The following is a 19,846-nucleotide window of genomic DNA, read 5'->3' on the forward strand; positions in this document are numbered from 1 at the left end:
TGCTCGTGGCCCTGCAGCTTTCCTGCACGGAAGCAGCCGTTGGAGAGGCGGGAGCAGGGCTGGCACAGCTCCCTGCCCCGGGCTGCCAGGAGCCCTCCTCACCCTGCGGCAGTGCCCGTTCCACCCTGGAGCAGCACGGCCCGCAGGCTGCAGCACGGCCAGCCCGGGTGGAGCAGCACGGCCCGCAGGCTGCAGCACGGCCAGCCGGGGTGGAGCAGCACGGCCCGCAGGCTGGGTGTGCTGCTGCTGGGGCACCCACAGAGCCCCGGGACACTGCAGCACACCCAGAGCTGCTGGGTGCCCAGGATGGCAGCAGTCACTCCGGGCTGTGGTTTGGGGTTTACTGCAGCTCCCCACGAGTGGATGCTGCCATCCCTGCCCACATCATGGTCCCAGGGCAAATCGCAGGGATGAAATGGTTGTGCTCTCAGGGCTTTCCTGTTCACATCCCTTTGTGCAAGGGCCATTCTCCAGTGGGGTCCTCCTCCACTGTGAGCCCCTCTTTGCAGAGTGGGGTGAATTCCCAGCCACGGGCTGGCATGCACTGAACCATCCCTTGTGCTGCAGGGATGAGGTGGGTCCTTCTCACAGCCTGTTCTGGTAAAGCTGATGCTCAGTGAATCTCATGGCCATGATTTTCTTGGGGCCACCAAATACAAACATTTTCTTGAATGCAGCAAATATAAACTTCCCTATAGGCATTGGGAACAGGCTAAAAAGGAATCAGGAAAGGTATGTATGGACTTTGGTGATAAGGACATGGGATGCTGTAGAGCTGGTGCAGCCTGTTTGGGCAATGTTTCCTGGGGAGCTTTCACAGGCCCCAGGACACAGAGCTGCAGGGCACCTCGGAAAGCAATAAGCTCAGATAAGGAGACAGAAACAGATCTGGAGAAAGCAATGCAATCTTCCCCAAACTGAGCTGGACGTGGATTTTTCTTGGTGCTGTTTGAGTAGCAGGGGTTGTGTGGGTCCCTCTACATGTCCAGTCTTTGAAAGGAGAGTCTTTCCCATGAGAAGCTCAGTGTGTCCAGTGGGTTGTGAGAGCTGTAGGAGACCCTGACCCTCATCATGAAAAATGCAGAGGAACTGTTCAGAAAGGGACTGGGATATCTCTGCTGGACAGGAAAGGAAATATTGCAAATTTCCTGCAGGCTTCCCAGCCTGGCTTCATGGCAGACATGAGCAGCTGGTGGTATTGGGAGGGTGACAAAAAAGGGAGAGATCAGAAATTAGAAGGACTGATTTTTATGGCTGAAAAACACCTGCAACTGAAACATTACATTTAAAAGGAAAAGAAGGTTTTTAATCTGCTTCTTAATGGGCAATGGGATGTCTCATACTGATTCGGCTCTAGCAGGAGTGATGGTGAAACTGCATCTGAACAAGGGCTGAAGGAACAGTTTGAAAGGACCCCTCACCTGGCTGTGATGCCATTGGAAATTTGACCCATGAGAGGTCCAGTATGCTGAGCAGGCACCTTCCTGCTGCAGCAACTCCCCGTCAACTCCCTACACCCCCAGGTGTGCTGTGGGTCCCAGGAAATGTGTGAGTCCTGGGCAGAGCATGGATGTCTGGGTGAGACTGGAGTCCTGGGCAGAGTATTGGTCCTTGACAAGGTGTGGACCCTGAGTGAGATGTGGGTCGTGGGGGAAGGGTGGGTCCCAGGAGAGGTGGGACCGGGAGGCACATTAAAGACTCTGGGGCAGAGCTGATGCACCCCAGAGAGGGCACAGTACACAAGAAGCCGGACTAGGACGCCCCCGAGTTCCCAGATCCTGGTGCGAGTGCCATCAGCAGCGGGGAGGGTCCTCAGGGGGACCTGTGGGGTGTCACCCTTAAACTCCTTGCCCAGGGAGCACTGGGGAGGTGTCTGTCTGCTGGGGCGGGCGGGGGGGGACGGGACAGAGGGGCAGGGTAAGAGTTAACCTACCTGCTCTGCCATCCATCTCTAGGCTCCACCTCGGAGGGAGAGGGGAGGGAAAAGAGAGGGGAAAAAAAAAAAAAAGAAAGAAAAAAGAAGAGGAGGAGGAGGAGGAAGAGTGCAGAGAGAAGCGCCCGGACCGCGGGCAGCCCGGCCAGCAGCGGAGCGGCCGCCCCGTCCCACTCCCAGCATGTTCCAGTGGTGAGTGATCTCCGGGGAGCGCGGAGCCCGAGCCCCGCTCCTGCCCCGCTCCCGCACCGAATCCCGGTATCCCTGGCTCCGCCGTCCCGTGTCCTCCGCTCCCGCTGCCCGGCGCTGCCGTCCCGACGCTGCCCAGAGCCGGGGGACTGCGAGGACCCCTCCGCACCGGGTCTCTCTCTCCCGTCGCCCCGGGGGTGGCTGGCCGGGGAAGGATAGCTCTGGTGGGGACGGTGGGCGTGCGGAAGCGACTAAGGACGGAGTGTGTCATTCGTCCCCTGTCCGTCTGTCCCCATCCCAGGAGCGACCCTCCCGCCGCCGCGGCTCTGCGGGGCTCCCGGGCGGGGTCTCGCTGGCCGCGGTACCCGGAGAAGGCTCTCTGGGGCTCCGCTCCCGACACAAATTCCTCTCCATCTCGGGGCACCGGAGCTCCGGCCCGGCGGGAGGCAGGACGGGGGCAACGGGCAGGGGGAACCAGTTGGTGCCCCCAGTCCCTGGGGATGCCTTTCCCAGCTTTTCCCTGAAAAGAGCTGGTTTGTGTGGAGGGGCCGGGGGCAGCAGGGCCTCCAGCCCTCCCCGCTGGTGTCCCGTCCCACGGCAGCGCCAGCCTGGGGGCAGATGCCCTCGGCCGGGGCAATAGTCGGGGTTTCGGCTCTTGCCCCTTCCCCAGAAGCGTGGTTTTACGGCCTTGTATTTAAACCAGGCTTTTATGGGGAGGGGACGCATGTCCGGGCACCCGCATGGCGAGCTGTGGCCCCGCTTGGTGCTTGCACCCAGCTATTGCACAGGCTACTTCTGGGCACATGTGGGTTCTTTCTGCCCAGCATCTGCCCCTTTATAAGATCCCCTCTCCAAATCCTTGGCGCTGCCAACAGAGAGGACTCTATACTGGTGGTGCCTCCAGTGACTGGGTCTAACTGAGGGGCCAGCAAAAGCCCCTATCACAAAAATATATAGCGCTGGCGGATCAAAGAGGTTTTCATGTGAATCCAAAGTGAATGGGATAGGGATAGAGAGCCCCTGTCTCCCGGGGCCTCATCTGCCCCCAAGCATCAGGACGTGAAAGGGATACTGCCCACCTCTAATTTGGAGTTTATATTTAACTGCCTGGTGGCAAAGCCACCTCACAGGGAGGCTTTTGAAGTTTCCTTGGTGAATAAAAGGGAAGAGAAGGAGCGTGTTAAGACCTTTTGAAAGCTCTCTTGATGGCACCAACACCAGCAGTTGGGGCAGACAGACCTGACTGGCACCGATGGCAGACCCCCCAAATCCTTGATTTGATATGGGAATTGCCTGCGGTTGTGGCTCAGGGTCCTCCCAGTCTCTGCTGCTTTCCTGGCAGTGCAGGGACAGGGTTTCTGCAGGGCAGAGGTGGCTGTGGGTCTCCTGGTTCCTGCTGGACCTGGTGGGACCCCGTGGTTTGCAGTCAGACCAGTAGGAAAAAATCCCAAATAGGTTCTTGTAACAAAGCAGGAATTGCACTGGTGAGAACTAGGAAACAGGGTCCACTGAAGGAAGGAGGAATAAGTTTCTGTGCTGTTGTGCAACACCTCACCTATAAACATACCCAGGCCACTTGATGCTCCACCTCTTAATAAAAGCTGGAGTTTTCCCCTCAGCCCTGGGTCAGAACCTTCTGTCCCAAGGAGAGTAATGGGCGTCAGTGCACCCATGCACTGTTAGGCAGAGTCTGCCGAGGCTGGGACCATCTGTGCCAGTTAGTGACAACCCTACCTATGCAAATTGTTAAAATTTGTATCAGTAATTCCCTGTCCTTTGGCTTCTGGGGAACGTTTGGCCATCCTTCAGGCTGAGTATCTTATCGCTTGTTGTCCTTGGATGGCGGGGAGTGTAAGAATGCGGTGGGACAGGGCAGGATGGGATGGGATGGGATTGATGCAAATGAAATTACTGTACAGGGTGACTGGGGTTATTTCTGCAGCATAAATTCTGCAGCATTTTCTTGCCGGGTATGGATGAGAGGTTTTAAACATTGCTTGGCTGTTCTTGGAGTAAAGTTGTATTAGAACTGAAGGATTTGTAAGAATAAGCTCAAAGCTGTGCAGGCAGGGCTGGAGAGGGTTAAGGGAATGGTGAGATCTAATCAGAACTGCTCCCTCATCAGTCTCAGATGAGTGGCCACATACAAAACCGGATGAGGAGTATCTATCCATTTATCCTTAATTACTTATTTCCACGCTCGCTCCCACAGTCCACACTAGTGATCACAGTTTTCCCACGACAACGTTGAGCTCAAAAGTTCTTTGTGCTTCAGAATGAAGCCAGAGACAGGAGCTCCTGAAAGTTCCTGGTTCCCTTCTGGGACTGCTGCATTTCAGGGTGAGTGGAATCCCCTAGCACAGTGTTGTCTCCTGCCCTGGGGAGTCTGATGACCTATAGGGTGTCCCATAAGTGCTTTGGTGCAGCCTGAGGCCCAAAACTCCAGCAGCTTCATGGTGGTTCTGATCACAATCCAGTTCCCAGGTCTAGGAGAGTTTTGCAGCTTTTTGGGGGTTTTTTGTCTATCTGGAATATACTTGGGTTAAATGTTTCAGATTTCAGCCCCAAGCTCCTTCTCTGGAGTGTCCTGAAGTGAAGGTGCCATCTGCCTGCTAGAGATGATTCTGGATTTTGCTGGCTCTGACAGGAGCAAGGGGCTGCGGGCTGTCCCCAGTGGGTGTCACCCAGGCTGGGATGTGCTTCTACATGAAGAGGACAGGCACAGGGGCATCCCAAGACAGTGCCACATCTGTCTCCATCAGCTCCACAACACAGTGGCAGGAAAAGGGGGTTCAGGGACTGCCAAGCACCTTGTGTCAAAGCAGACAGAGATGGGGCTGCCCTTGGGAAGCTGTTGGGAGTAGAGACAAGGAGCTCAGCTGCCATCCTCCCATGCCCAGTGCTCATCTGCCCAGGGAGACGGCCCAAGGCAGCTGGAACACGCAGGACTGAGGCAGGAGGAAGTTGGTACAGTGTGCAAGCTGTGGAGGGAGCTGAGCGCTCAGGAGCTACGTTATGCAGCTGGGCAGAGAGGGCAGTTCCCCTCCTCTGTGGCAGTGGGATGAGAAACCCACCTTTAGTTGAATGGAAAAGCAGGCTGGGGAGGAACTGTGCATCAATAATCTCCAAGTCCAGCCTTCCTGCAGTCCCAAAGACCTCAGGGGGATCCTGCTTAAGCTCCCCATGAACTCCATCCAGGGTTTGTTCCTGAGCCAACAGCTTCCCAGGGCTATAGGTCTGCAGAGAGGAGAGCAGCAGGATGGCCCCAGGAAGAACTGGGTTTGATCTACTCATGCCCTGCACACCCTGGGCATGCAGACACCTGGTTTGTCACAGGCTGGGAAAATCTGCCCACCCGATCTGCCCTGCATCTGCTGCTCCTTATCACCACAAAGGAAGCAACGGGACCCAAGAGCTGCCCAAATACCCAGGAGTGCCCCCAGAAATATTGGCTCCCAATATGGTTGTAGGGTTGGGGATGTCTTTTTCCCACTGAACCATGAAATTTGACTCAAATGGCTTTCTTTTTTTGTCCTGATGTGCCATTTTGAAATTAATAAGCAATGCTAGTTTCATGTTGACTCTTATGGTCTTCCCAGCTCTCAGTGCTGTGTAACCTGTGATGCCAGTCTAGGCCATGGACAGTATGTCTGTCTTGCAGCTAAGGCTTTTGTGGAAAAGATAATTCCCTCCTGCTCTTGTCCTAAACTACAATTTTCAGATGGCTGAAACAGCAGTTTCTCTTGGGATTTTCTCCTGAAACAGCTGCCTTGCTGAAACTCTCACCCTGACTTCTCTCTCTCTCAGCCCATTTTCATTTCTCCTGTGAACCCTTCCCTGATCTTAGTACTGGGGTTACCAGATGACACTGCAATCACCCCCAATACTTTGTGCCTGTCCCTACAGTTAAGTGTGGACCCAAAGCCATCCCACAAGCAGGGGGTGGAGTCTAGCACAAGCAGGATACAGCTGGGAAGAGTATGCATTGAGGTGTCCTGCAGCTCTTCCCACAAGGTTTTTCCTCCTCAAAAGGTGATGGAACACAGATTATGAGCATCCCATGATGTCTCAAGAAAGTGCTTTTGCAGACAAGCCTCTTAAAGCCTGTATATTCTTCTCTTTAACCCCTTGTCTCTTCCCTTTAGGAAGAAGACCATCTACAAAACAGTTTGTCTCTCCTTCTTGCTGATCATTACAGTGACGGTGCTGCAGCGTGGAATGGCCCCAAACCAGTTCATGCAGGGCCAGCAGCAGAAAGAACTGCCCCCTTCAGAGCCCTTGAAATCACAGAAGAGAGACAACACCTTCTCCATCAGCAACAGTTTCTGGAAGACCAAGAAGGAGAAAGCTCCTGTGAAGGAGGAGAGCGTGACAGCAAAGCAAACAAAATCCTGGGATGTCACCACTACCAACTGCTCAGCCAACCAGAACTTCAGCAAGGTGGATTGGTTCAAAGGGCTGGAGCCCAACTTCCAGCAGTTCCTGCTCTATCGGCACTGCCGCTACTTCCCCATGCTGATCAACCACCCAGAGAAGTGCAGTGGGGATGTCTACCTGCTCATTGTGGTCAAGTCCATCATCACACAGCACGACCGCCGCGAGGCCATCCGCAGGACCTGGGGCCAAGAGAAGGAGGTGGAGGGCAAGAGGATCAGGATGCTGTTCTTGCTGGGCACCGCCTCCAAGGAGGAGGAGAGAGCCAACCACCAGAAACTGCTAGATTATGAGAACCACATCTATGGGGACATCTTGCAGTGGGATTTCCTGGACAGCTTCTTCAACCTCACCCTCAAAGAGGTCCATTTCCTGAAGTGGGTCGACATCTACTGTGACAATGTCCACTTCATCTTCAAAGGCGACGATGATGTGTTTGTGAGTCCCAGCAATATCCTGGAGTTCCTGGAGGACAAGAAGGAGGGAGAGGACCTCTTTGTGGGGGATGTCCTCCACAGGGCCAGGCCAATCCGTAAGAAGGAGAACAAGTACTACATCCCCAGTGCCCTCTACAAAAAAAACATCTACCCACCCTATGCAGGGGGTGGGGGCTTCATCATGGATGGAGCTCTGGCCAAGAGGCTGCACAAGGCCTCAGAGACACTGGAGCTGTACCCCATCGATGACGTCTTCCTAGGGATGTGCTTGGAGGTCCTTAAAGTGTCACCTGTTGGGCACGAGGGCTTCAAGACTTTTGGTATTGTGAAAAACAAGAACAGCAAGATGAACAAGGAGCCATGTTTTTACCGGAGTATGTTGGTGGTTCATAAACTGCTGCCTCCAGAATTGCTCCAAATGTGGGACTTGGTCCACAGTAACTTGACATGCTCAAGAAAACTCAATGTCCTTTAGCTCAGTCTCTCTGGAGAGCTGGGACTGCAGGAGCTGGGACAACAGATCCCTGCTCTGGGGTGGGGTGAGCCTCCGCTGGTGGCACACAAATCCTTCAGGGGCACTGCCCTCCGGGGTGAGGAGGGCAGAGACACTGCACTCACGGGCAGGGTTTGTTCCTGTACTGTATTGTGGTTCACATATCTCCAGCTGGGTTGGGGGTTGCTGAAAAAGAGAAAAAAACCAACAAAACATGACAAGTCTAGCACAAAATGGAGAGAGGGCAAAGAGGTTTGTGCTCTGCTTTAGGTACCTCCTCCACAGCAGCATGATGAGTGGAGAAGTGGAGGGAGGCAGGGAGGGATGTGGCACTGGCATTTTTTGCAGATGTTCAGGGTCTGGCTATCCAGGGAAGCTGCTCCAAGGGAGTTCAACCAATTACAAGTGCATCGACCCCTCCTGACTCAAAAATCATGGGATTTCGTTATCTCAAATTTCTCCTCTATGTAAGGTCTTGGTAACATTGACCCTGTATTGGATTCACCCCCACCAAAGTCCCGTGTCCCCATATGCAGCTGGGGAAAGGGGCTCTTCTCCAAGGCTGGCCCTCAACAGCCCTGAGTCCCCGTTAGGGTTTCAGCCTGGCAGTTGGGGAACTGGGGTCCTTGTCCCTGTCAGAGGGACCCCGGCAACGGTGGCTCCCAGCACCAGCCTGGGCTGTGCCTGGCTCCCCAGCCCCTCTGCAGCCTTACTGCATGTGTCCTCAGAGGAATGCACCCAGCTGAAATTCCTCAGGGATTTGTTCCTCCTGGCAGGAAAGAGACTAGGCCAGCTGCCCTTGACTGTGGCCAAGGAAGAGGTGGAGAAAAAGTGGCCGCCCCCCCTTGGAGTGCCCCAGGGATTTGTCACTTCCTGGGCATCCCAGGGGGTGCTGTGGGGAGACCCTCTCCGTGCTGCACAGCTGCCATCATGGCTTTGCCTTGCAGGGGAACAACAGCCCCAAAGGCTCTGTGTGTGGCTGCTTTGGGTTCAGCCTGGTTTGTCAGCAGCTGTGATGCTCCAGGGTAGGCTGGAGACATTGGTCCTGCTCTGGCATGAGAGGCAGGGTCCAAGGGGACAAAGTGAAGAAAAGCTGGTGTTTCACATGTCTGCTCCTCTCAGGGTTGTTGCAGTATTTATTCTACAGGCTGAGATTGAAGCGTGACGGGAAATGGTGTCACAAGACATGGCCTTTTTTCTTCAGGCTAAAAGGGCCACGAGCTCTTGAGGGGAGCCCTGGGCTGGTTGCTTTGGTGGAAACCACCCAACAGAGAGACATGTGGCCACACAAGGGCCACGGATGCTCTCCAGCCACTGACTGCAAGCATGAGCAAAGGCCACAGGAATGTGCAAAGCCACACATGCTCACACACGTGCTCCCAGGCACAGGCTCCACACACACAGATGTCCCTGTGTGTAGGGCTGACATTCCCAGATGTCCCTGCAGGGCTGGACACGCACAGCCACATCCATGGCCCTGACCATGCACAGCAAAACATGGGCACAGATGCCCTTAACTCTCTCTCCCTCTCTGGTGCCAGACATTGAAAGGAAAAAAATTTTACTACCTCAAAGGTCCCCCTGTGCAGTGCCTTTTTTTTTTTTTTCCCTTTCTCTTATTTTCTTAATGTGTTCTGGAAACAGGCCTTTTTCATTTACTCCAAGTACATTTCCCAGGTTAGAAAACAAATAAAAAAGAGCATAAACCAGTCAAAAAGGGCACCCACACGCCAAGCCACACCACTCTCTGTTCAGATGAGATGCAGATTGAAGAGAAGGAAGAGAAAGAGCCAGTGCTGCCCAGGGCTCAGCTGGTGGTGATACTGTGAAACTGGATGTACAATGCACCCAGTCCCTGGAGCAGCAGGGCAGAGTCCTGAGGGCATTTTTGGTACCCACTGGGCTTAGGCAGCACTCAACTCTTTCCTTTTCCCCTCCTCTCCCTCCTTCAAACAGGAGTGAGTTCAGAAACACTTTCCAAATCAATACCTCCATAATTTATGTCAGGTACAGTACTTTAGCCTGTACATTTATTCTGGATGCAGGGTCAGCACTCGCTCTCTGTATCAATGTGTATGGTGAGCCAGGGCTGTGTGCAGACATCTCTCAGTGTTCTTCATCTGGTGGGACCTGTACAGAGAAACCTTGTAGAGTTTGGTAAATATTCTAGTTTCTAAATAAAGGTTAAAAGAAGAAGAAAAAAATCCTACAAGACTTCACCTCATGTCATTACTAGTGAGTTTCTACTGCGAACAAAACCTGGCAATGTGCTACAGTGACAAAACTGACTTCTTGGAATGGGCAACTGGGGACTGAAGCTGCCCTGTTCCAGTTTTTGGCACAGCTTCCTTGTGGAGCCGGGCATGGTAACCAGGCTGGTGGGTATTTTTTCTCTTTCATGCACTCCTCCACCTTCATCTCAAACTAAACTTCAGATCCTCCTGGTGCCCTGCAGGGAGGAGCTTCTCATGTCAACCAACCTCTGTGGCAAAAGCCACCGTAGCAGGGCTGGGAACTCACTGGTTTTGTTGAGCACTCTCTCCTTGTGCAGAAGGAGATGGGCACTCCTGTCCCTGCTACCCTCCCCACAGCAGGACCTTGCTCACTTCCACAGCCAAAGCAGCACCATGGGGTAACACAGCCCCTGGTCACGAGGTTCCAACCTGGCTGGGGTGAAGAGGAAAGCCACAGGTGAACCCTTGGGTCTTACCTTGGCCTTTGGACACCGAGGGGCTGTTTCCAGAGCTGGCACCCAGCTCGGACACTCCCGGTGCTGGGGAGCAGAGAGATCAGCAAAGGGGACCAGGACACACTCTATTGGCAGGCTGGGCTGGCTTCCCCAGGGCACCAAAAATTTCATACGCATGGACAAAACACAAGCGCTCAGTGGATGCACTCATGGATACTTCTGCCCATTCCCTCTCCAGTGTGACCCCACGCTGTCACATGCCACTGTGTGCCACGTGTCCGGCAGTGGGAGCAGGGCCCATGTGCGGTGCGGACGCGTCTCGGGCCGGGGCTCCCCGGCAGGGCCCTCAGAGCTGCCCTGGTATGGAAGCGGCTCCGGCCGGGGCTCCCCGGCAGTGCCCTCAGAGCTGCCCCCTCGCGCACGGCGGGAAGGACGCGGAGCACGGGCCGGTGCTGCCCCCTGGCGGCCGCGCCGCCCCTCCGACCATTTGCCGCCGGGCCGCGGGTGCGGCTCCAAAATGGCCGATGGCGAAGGGCCGGGAGAGGCTGGGTAAGGGCCGGGGGAGATGGCACACAGCACACAAACCGCACAGCTCTCCAGCTGAAGCGAGCCCAGACACCACCGGGTTAGTTTTGATCACAGGGAATGGCCTGTGGCAAGGCTCGATGTTGGGAAGCCAGGGAGAAATGGCCACAGCAGCATGAGTGGCTGCAGAGGCTCAGCAGGGCAGGGAGGGTCCCAGCGGTGGCCGTGTGCCAGGAGGGTGGGACAGGCTGACCACGGCCGGAGCTGGCACGGGCCAAATGCCAGGGCAGGGGTAGAGGACACTAAGGGACCCCATACCCAGGAATGCTCAGCTACACAGCCCTGCTTTCTGTGCCTATTTTCTGCATCCACTAGTCTGGGAAAACCATGTACTCCCAACAGCTGCCACTGCAGGGCAGCATGCTGTGCCTGGCTAGAAAAACCAGCCAGTGACCTCTGCCACAGGACTGAGGCCCTTCATCCCCAGCCTGGTGCCTGACCTTGCGTGAGGAAGGACAGCAGGCCCGAGATGCAGCCACTTAGCCCAGACTTCTGCTCACAGTTAGGGGCAAGAAGAGACGATTCGGAATGAAGCACAAGAGAAAATACTTGTAGGAGAGAGCAACTGAACTGCAGGCCCTTAGTACAAGATCTGATTTACTTTGTTTAAAAAGAAAGTAGAAAAGCAAATGGCTAGCAAGCACCATCACAGCATCCTCAGTTAAAAAAAAAAAAAAAAAAAAAAAAAGACAGCTTACCTTGACCATCATAATCCTTTCCCCTACTTCCTGCTAACAGCATGCATACACTGCTGGAGCAGAGCAGGACAGAAGCTGCTGCTGTGACACCAATGACCTTAACCCAAAAGAGGGAAGGCTACAGACAGCCTGTTTCTCACAGCCTGGCTTCATTTAGTGGCACAGAAGTAACACGAACCAGTTTAGGTCCTTTAATCTGTCCAAGACAGGGTGCTAAAGCACAAATGATAAAACATTCTGCATTTTTACAGCAAAAATGCTACAGAAGTTTATAGGAAAAAAAAAATTTTTTTACATGGGTAAAACATTATAAATTCAAGACAACTCACAGACAAGGGGTAAATTCCCACATCTATCACTCTTTGTTTTAAAAAGTTCATTTGAACAGGCAAGCAGTCAAAATGGCTTGCTCTCTCTTCCTTGAAATGAAAATTTTATCTTCCAAGTGGCTCACAGTACTGCTTCGCTTCTTGGAATGTCCTCCGAAGGCTCCGCCAAGATCAAAGGAGAATAAAAACCCCCGGAGTCCTTAGAGATAGTCTCGGAGAGCAGGAAAAGGGAAAGGAAAGGGGAAGTTTATTCAAACTTGATCTTCTTCCCTTGTGGCTTGTGATCTCCACCTCCTCCTCTGCCTCCTCGGAAGCCACCTCCTCCTCTACCTAGAAAGAAAATTATTGCAAAAAGCAGATTTACCACTATAGTATTTATATGCACACAAATATATTGCAGTGCTATATCTATACCACTGCCCTTCCAAACCCATCCTTGCACGGGACAGAAAATAAATTCACATCCAATACTCTCTAGTAGCTCTACACCATAGCCCCAAGAATGGCTTAGGGTTCATTTTGGAGCACACCCCCTCTGAACAGCAGCATTTGCTTCCTCTTACCTCCAAATCCACCTCTGCCACCACCTCTGCCACCAAATCCACCTCTTCCTCCTCGGCCACCTCCTCTGCCACCACGACCACCAAATCCACCGCCACGCTGGAAGTCACCCTTTGGCTTGGCAAAATCAAGGGTCACTTTGTTTCCATCTATCTCTCCATCTTCCATGGCTTCCTTAGCTGCTTTGGCATCTTCTGCAGAGCTGAAGTCCACAAACCCAAATCTAGGAAGCAGGTTACAACAGTCAGTCACATTTCACGAGCTGCAGCACCACCTACAGGCTCCTGACAGAAAACCTTTCAGAATCAAACACCAGCACTTCTGCACCCCACGGGATGTGTCACTTGTAGTTCAGCAGTGGCTAATCACAATCGATGGAGCCCCAGTGTGAGTTTGCCAGTACTGTACAGTTAATTTTCTTCTCGTGCGAATCCATCAGCTGCCACGGAGATTTGTTGGCAGGAAGGAGCTCATTGAGAAGAGGTGAGAAGTGAGCATGTGCTGCCCTCCACCAGTGGACCAAAGCTGTGTGTTCCCTGCTCCCACCCCGTTTACCAGCTTCATAGAACCACCCGCATGAGCGTGAGAAACACCCTGCATTGCAGAGATCAGCTTAAGTGAGGTGCTCTGTAGCACCTGAACCCAGCCCAGGTGATGTTTAACCCACCCTTTAGATGATCCAGTGTCTCTGTCTGTGACTATTCTTGCGCTTATTGAGCCTTCGAACGATTCTCTTAACGTCTCCTCTGTGGTGTCCTCAGAAAGGCCTCTGACAAACAATGTTTTGCTTTGCTCTGTGAAAAGGGAGCACATTCAGAATTCATTCAGCCTGAGCAAGGCAACCTTCAGCTTCATAACATCACACCCAGCTTGCGTTACTGGCTCCCAGAACAGCTCTTAGGGATAAAGGGATTGTTTGCAAGGAGCAGCTCAAGCACCTGAAGTCCATGGAAACTTTTTCAGGACTGCAGTTAGAGCCTGGCATCAAAGGATTTCCATCAGCCAACCTGATACTGCCAAATTAAGTTTGCTCCACTCCTTTTTTAAAAATAGATGCTTGCACCTTATCAGCAATGATAACAACTCACTGTACAAACACTGCTGGATCAGCACTTGACTATCTAGAGGAATTTAACAATAGTTTCATCAGTATTTCAGATAATCAGTCATCATATCCAGCACACTTGCTTACAATGCTTGGCATGTTTGTTTTTTTTTAAAGCAACCCCAGATTTGCCTGCATGGTGCCCTCCTGCCACAGCTGGAGATCAAACATGGAACACTTACGACTGAATCCTCCTCCTCGTGCATTTGTGTTCCCTTTCTGCGTACTGAATTCCAGTCTGATTGTTCTGCCTTCAATCTCTGTGTTGTTATAGGAATTAAATGCCTCTCTGGCATCCTCAGTTGTGGCAAAATCTACATATGCATACCTGTGTGGAGAGGAAGATTCCAGTCATCCTGGGAACAACAGGGGATACCTTGGAGGCAAGTCACTAGCAATGCCAGCCTGGGGGGTCAAGTGAAAGGCACAACCTACCCTTTAGGCCTGCCCTGGTTGTTCTGTGGCACCTTGATGGAAGAAGCTTTCTTAAACACTTCTTGGAGAGTCTCTTCTGTAGCAGCATACGAGAGGTTGTTGACAATTAGGGTCTTCGACTCTCCTATGGGGAAAAGTCAGTGCTGTTAAGTGCAGGTTTGGAGAAGGAGAATTCTTGTTCTCTAGTTACCAGACTCTGCCAAGGGGTCAAGAATACTCAGTTGCCCTTTCCTCACCTCAAGGTGAGGCACAAAGCAAAATCCAACCCTGTGTTATTCACTGAGACCAGTCACCCCCCTTGTCTGAAACATGCAGTAGAGACAAAGTGCATAGGATGCAGAGCACAAGTCAGGGAAAAGATATGGTATCTTAATCTTCTTGTAGTATTTTAAGTTGGCATACCCCCAGAAACTTCTGAAGCAAGTGGAAATGAATCCTGAATGCCATCTGTATGCATGGTATCAGTATGGAAAGTACCTTTCTGATGTTCTTGCTGGCTCTTCTCACCAGTGAAGTCAATGACCACGGCACGACCCTCAATTTCTGTACCCTGCTTCTCCTCCAGAGCTTTGTTTGCCTCAGCTTCTGTTTTAAATTCAATGTAGGCCATCCTACAACACAGAAAAGAATGTAAGCAAATGCCTCCTTCAAAGACCAACAAAGTATGCGAATGAGGGGGAACAATTTAAAAGAAAAATGCTGCAAAAAGTAGGACAACTAATGCAGCAGGTTCCTTAAGGTAGCCAAAGGACATGTAAGCTTATCAGAATATGCCAAGAGCTAAAGGAACAGCAAACACACAACAGTCCTCTCAGCTACACACCCTTTGCTGCTCCCGTCCTTGTTCATCACTATCCGGACCTCCACTGCATTTTCAAACACCTCCCTGATGTCATCCTCGGTTATGCGGTAGGGCAGGTTCTTCAAAAACAGTGTTCTGGCATCTCTCTCTGCAGAGACAAGTTACTTTCAGGTTACCAGCTAAAAATCCCTCCTCATCTACACTGCCAGTTCAGTGAGACTCAGCAAGTTGATCCAGCAGAAATTAAGAACAAGCATTCACATTTTCAGAAGCTGCAAAAGCAACTGTAACAAGAGTTAAAGAAACTGCTGTGCTTCTCTTAAGGGCATCAAGTTCAAAAAAACAGGTCCTAAAGTTTCAGAAAGAAACCTATTTCTTCCTCAGCCCTCCCAATATGGACTATTTCTTGGGATCACATTTGCAGATATTCCAGTCTGAACTTGTATATCTGTATGTAAGCGTTTTAGAAACTCCTAATTGGGCCATACCTTTCTTGTCTTCTTTCATAGCTTCCTTGCTCTTTGCTTTTTCCAGTTTGACTTCCAAACCCATTAACTTCTTTCCATTCATCTGGAGAGCTTTATCCAGATCCTCAGCAGATGAGAAGTCCACATAGCCGAACCGCCTGAAAGAACAGCATCCTTGAGGTCTCTGATCCATCTCTGGCAGCAGAGACCACAAACACAAACCTAACACCAGAGAGGTCCTGGCTGGTCAGGTTCCAGGCAAAGTTAAACCCTCACCACTACCAAGCAACCACCCCAGCATCTTGAGGGGAAACCAGCACCAGCACACTTGGACCCCCCTGTGAACAAATTAGTGCCAAATAAAAGAAAATTATCAGCAAAATTCTACTGATGAACTCACCTGGAAGCACCAATTCTGACATCTACAACTTCAATATTCTTCTTCCCAAAGAATTCTCTGAGGCCAGTCTTCAGCTCCTCAAACTCCTTGGTGCAGACCAAATTTCCAACAAATACAGAGAAAGCTGATGTGGGCCCTTTAAATGAAAAGACAGTAAAATGGTGGTTTAAGGCAGCTTTTAAAATTGGGAGCCAGAGTCCAAACAGCCTTAGCACATCAGTTTTTGCTCAAAAGTGACATCATATTTCAGTATTAAGTCCCTTATAATCATCATTTGTGCTGGAAGCCCCACCCCTGACATCCTGGACCTTCACAGTTACATTCCTCATGCAACAGAGTCCAATCACAGTCCATTAAACAAGCATCATTTGATGATCCCACTTACCATCTGTTTTCTTCTTCTTAGGCTCTGGTGCACTTTTATTGGTCATTTCTTTCTTCCTCTTTCCAGGTGCTTCCTTGACAGGTTCTGTGCCAGAAAAAAAAACCAACACTGAAAAATACAGAACTTTTCCTAAACTGAATCAACACAGGAGCATTAATCTTTACATCAGTCATACACAAAACCTCCTGTTACTCAGCAGCTGTAAGATTTTGAACTTTAACTCACTTTCATCTTCACTTTCCTCCTCATCCTCCTCCTCTTCATCATCATCCTCATCATCATCCTCCTCCTCATCTTCCTCATCTTCAGATTCTGCTGCCTTGGCTTTCACTGGTGCAGCCTTGGCTGGAGTGGTTTTCTTCACTGGAACAGGGGCTGTGTCCATAGCTTCATCTTCAGACTCTGAAACAAGATGAGCACAGTATTTAGACAGTTCCACATTAAGTGCCTTTTGAAACTAAGATAACAAAATGCTGTTGAGCAAAATGTTTCTCATGCCTCCTGAAATTTGTATGTTCTCAGTCACCAATAGTAAAAAGTTTTACTGACAATAGTGTAATTAACACCCATTCAACAACATGGACAACAGCAACCAGCTAAAACCAGCTAAGCACACACTGCATCACTCCCATTATCCTTTGAGCTACCTCCCTCCCCCAGGTCCCTGTAAGTGTTTAATAAACATCTTATACCATCCTCTTCGTCATCATCCTCATCATCCTCTTCATCCTCCTCCTCAGACTCCTGCTTTGCTGGCACAGCTGCAGGCTTTTTGGCTGGTACTGCTGCAGGCTTTTTGGCTGCAGGCTTCACAGGCATTGGTGGTTCCTCCTCCTCATCTGCACCAACAGTACCACAAGTCTTTACTACTAAGGTTCAATGAATCAGGTAAAAACTACTTGGAGCTTCCCAAAATTTTGTTCAAAAGTTTAGGAAAGAGCAATCAAGAAACAAGATGTTTTACAGGCTGTGTATAAGGCAGCTGCAGCCCAAGCTCTCCTCCATACTTCACCCATTGCCCACCTCTCCTTCATAACCCCTCTTTAATCAATGAAACCACCCCCCAGTATTAAATCATACAAATCTTTCAATTCCAAAGGTACTCATATTTAATAACTTGATTGAACCATCTTTAGTCCATGTGTATTTCTAAGGTAACTTACCAGAATCTTCTTCATCCTCCTCCTCCTCCTCATCATCATCTTCGTCATCATCTTCATCATCTTCTTCTTCACTCTCCTCCTTCTTGGCATTCTTTCCATTTTTTGCTCCTTTGGTTAGGACAGCAGCCTTTTTAGGAGTTGGAGTAACACCCTTTTTGGGCTGTGGAGTAGCCACAACCTTCTTTGCAGGTGTAACTGCCTTTTTTGCAGGAGTAGCAACTTTTTTGGCAGGAGTTGCAGCCTTCTTGGCCGGGGTAACAGCAACTTTTTGTGGTTTCTTCTGGGGGATCATCTGAAAGACACATTAGTGTAAAACTCATGCTGGCTTGTTTAATCTACCATTACTTCACTATCAGACAAACATACAGCAAGTAAAATCTAAAGAATATCCTTCTGATAGGTTTTGTTAAGTTACTTTAAATGCCCACCCTGATGAATCAATAAGCCCAAACTCAGCTTTTTCATGCTTTCAGGAGCCTACTTATGGAACATCAAAGCACCTCTAAATTCCCTGGTCCTGATCCAAGACCAGTGGTGTATATTAGCATTCAGCATCTTGGAATTTTTACACTTGCACATAAGCAGATGTGACAAATGGCATACTGCTTATTCCTAGGCTAATTAGGTACCCACTTGCTTATCAGCTTTGGGACAGCTTTAAGACCCCAACAGTATTTCCAAAAGCCTGGAATTACAGACCTGGCATTTTGAGCTATTTTTCCCTATGCTGCTTTAGCCTTATAAAATGCAGTTTATTCTTTAGCCACAGTTTAGTGAGGAACACGGACAGTTTATTGATACGCTGTTACAGTGTAACCCACAACCCTCACGACACTTCTGTAACACGTGCATCCTTTTGACTCCATCTCTAGATCAATCACCTCTTCTCCGCTGCTCTCCTCTAGGTCAGAGGACTCCTCTTCCTCACTTTCCTCGAATTTTTTCGGGGGAGGAGCCATTTTTTTCTGTTTGATCTGATTCTTCGGGGTCTGAAAGAGAGCGGGAGCAGCACGTTTAGCTCCCGTGCTCACCCGGGCTGCCTGCGAGCGCTCGCTCCGGCGGGCAATTGTCCCCACCACGTGGCCGCCCTCTGGCCCCCGCGGCGCTCAGGGGGCCGCCCGGAGGCTGCGGGGTGGCTCCCGCCGGTGTGCGGGGCCTTGCCGGGAGCGCGGGGCCTCTCCCGGGAGCGGGGCGCGCTCCCACGTGCTCGCTGTCCCCGCGCCCCACGTGGCCGCACTGTGACGTAGCCCCACCCCCCCCATCCGCGCGCGCTCGCACGCGGGGCCCACCCGCGCCCCTCACACACACGGACCCCCAACCCCGCACCCCGCTGCCCTCCCGCCCCGCGCCCCCGCCCGCGGCCGCCGCACGGAGCACAGCGGGACAAGGGGGTCTTGAATCCGCTGCCTCCGGGCCCGCGGCCCCTCCCCTCGCCGCCATCTTCACGGCGAGCGAGAGCAGGCCTAGAGCTACCGCGCGGCCCGAGCGCACGGCGGCGAGAAGGCGGCCCGGCTCCCTCCCCCATCCGCCGCCATCCGCACCCGCCCGCTCCGTCATGGCGGCGTCCGCCCGCTGCCCGCCCGGCGGCTGCGCCCCCCCCCCACGCCCTCACCTTGGTAATCTTCACCATGATGGCGGCGGTGCCTGGCGGCGCAGGGGCGGCGGCTGAGCTGTGTCGGGAGCGGAGCGGGCGCGTCCGGCGGGGCGGCGGCGCGGGGGGATCGGGCCGCGGGCGGGCGGCGGGAGCGGCGGGGACGCGCGGGCGGCCGGACCGGGCACTGACACGAAAGAGCGAGCGCGCGCCCCTTCCGCCCCCTTTGCTAGCCCCGCGCCAGGCTCCGCCCCCACCGCCCCCGCCCCGACCAATCGCCGCGCGCGCCGCGCCGCCCGGCCAATGGCAGCCCCCGCCCCTCGAGCCGCCGCGCCAATCGGCGGGCGCCTTCCAGCCCCGGGGCCGTGCGGCGGGGGGCGAGCGCGGGGGGACACACCGCCCGCCCGGGAGGACTCGGCCGCAGCCAATGGGACGGAGGCAGCTCGGCGCCTGCGCGCTGATTGGGCGGCGAGGCCGGGCCAAGGGCGAGCACGTGGCGGGCGGCGGCCACGTGGTGGGGCCGGGCGGGGGTCCCGGGGGTCCGGGCAGAGACCGGGGGTGTCACGGGTCCCGGGGGTCCGGCAGAGACCGGGGGTGTCACGGGTCCCGGGGGTCCGGGCAGAGACCGGGGGTGTCACGGGTCCCGGGGGTCCGGGCAGAGACCGGGGCTGTCACGGGTCCCGGGGGTTCAGGCAGAGACCGGCGCCGGGAGAGACGCTGCCATTCCCCGGCAGTCCCGGCAGCTCGGCCGGCCCTGCGGCAGCTCGGCGTCTGGCGTGCAACTGTGCCCGGACACGCTTTTGCCTTCTGCTTTGGGACTGGGTTCGCCCCGGCGCTGTCCCTGCCACCCATTCTGCCTGGCCCCGCGTCCCCTCCCCGACCCGCGGGAGGCTCTAAGCACCCGTGGACCGCTCGAAGAAGCGTCCGTGGGAGCCGGTCAGTGTGCTGCTGCTGCTGAGGTTGCAGTTGGCACAGGAGCGCTCTGCAGTTGCCGTCCTCCACTGCTTCAGGCTGGGAGAAAAGGCCCAAAGTGGAAGAGAAAAATAAGCCTGAGCTTGCCTGATGGATGCTTTTGAATTCAGTCACTGCAAGAAGACACCACCTTTCTCCCTGTGGAATTTTCCCCCGGTGGGTATAAAGTCGGGGTAGA

At 52.9% G+C, this 19,846-nt stretch overlaps 2 protein-coding genes and 3 non-coding genes across 5 annotated transcripts; 1 reads left to right on the forward strand and 4 right to left on the reverse strand.

Moving 5' to 3' along the window:
* The first annotated feature begins 1,931 nt into the window (after window positions 1–1,931).
* B3GNT7 (UDP-GlcNAc:betaGal beta-1,3-N-acetylglucosaminyltransferase 7) lies at window positions 1,932–9,674 on the forward strand. Its single transcript, XM_071437852.1, has 2 exons — window positions 1,932–2,125; window positions 6,268–9,674. The coding sequence occupies exons 1-2, from the start codon at window positions 2,115–2,117 to the stop codon at window positions 7,466–7,468; spliced, it is 1,212 nt and encodes a 403-aa protein (XP_071293953.1). The 5' UTR covers window positions 1,932–2,114; the 3' UTR covers window positions 7,469–9,674.
* A 1,952-nt stretch (window positions 9,675–11,626) lies between these two features.
* On the reverse strand, window positions 11,627–18,954 carry NCL (nucleolin). Its single transcript, XM_071437853.1, has 15 exons — window positions 18,718–18,954; window positions 17,987–18,094; window positions 17,106–17,397; window positions 16,635–16,781; window positions 16,168–16,344; window positions 15,943–16,026; window positions 15,558–15,693; window positions 15,179–15,315; window positions 14,712–14,838; window positions 14,366–14,499; window positions 13,889–14,012; window positions 13,636–13,781; window positions 13,016–13,142; window positions 12,351–12,571; window positions 11,627–12,117 (listed from the first exon to the last, which is right to left on the reverse strand). Exons 1-15 carry the CDS (start codon window positions 18,733–18,735, stop codon window positions 12,035–12,037), a joined length of 2,061 nt encoding a protein of 686 aa, XP_071293954.1. The 5' UTR covers window positions 18,736–18,954; the 3' UTR covers window positions 11,627–12,034.
* Window positions 12,691–12,831, reverse strand: LOC139595254 (small nucleolar RNA SNORA75). The gene has a single exon (XR_011680975.1). It is a non-coding gene; the product is annotated as a small nucleolar RNA SNORA75 (small nucleolar RNA).
* LOC139595257 (small nucleolar RNA SNORD20) lies at window positions 13,450–13,526 on the reverse strand. The gene has a single exon (XR_011680978.1). It is a non-coding gene; the product is annotated as a small nucleolar RNA SNORD20 (small nucleolar RNA).
* On the reverse strand, window positions 15,769–15,838 carry LOC139595256 (small nucleolar RNA SNORD82). Its single transcript, XR_011680977.1, has one exon. It is a non-coding gene; the product is annotated as a small nucleolar RNA SNORD82 (small nucleolar RNA).
* Window positions 18,955–19,846: the final 892 nt, after the last annotated feature.

This window comes from Agelaius tricolor, unplaced genomic scaffold (genome assembly GCF_023055355.1).
Source record: "Agelaius tricolor isolate 1412-34295 unplaced genomic scaffold, bAgeTri1.0.p SCAF_12, whole genome shotgun sequence".
NCBI lineage: Eukaryota > Metazoa > Chordata > Aves > Passeriformes > Icteridae > Agelaius > Agelaius tricolor.

Coding starts and splice junctions, on each gene's coding strand:
- NCL (XM_071437853.1), bottom strand. Junction 16,782..17,105: donor GGAGGATGAAGAAGATTCTG/GTAAGTTACCTT, acceptor CTGTTGGTGCAG/ATGAGGAGGAGGAACCACCA. Junction 13,782..13,888: donor AACCAGGGCAGGCCTAAAGG/GTAGGTTGTGCC, acceptor CTCTCCACACAG/GTATGCATATGTAGATTTTG.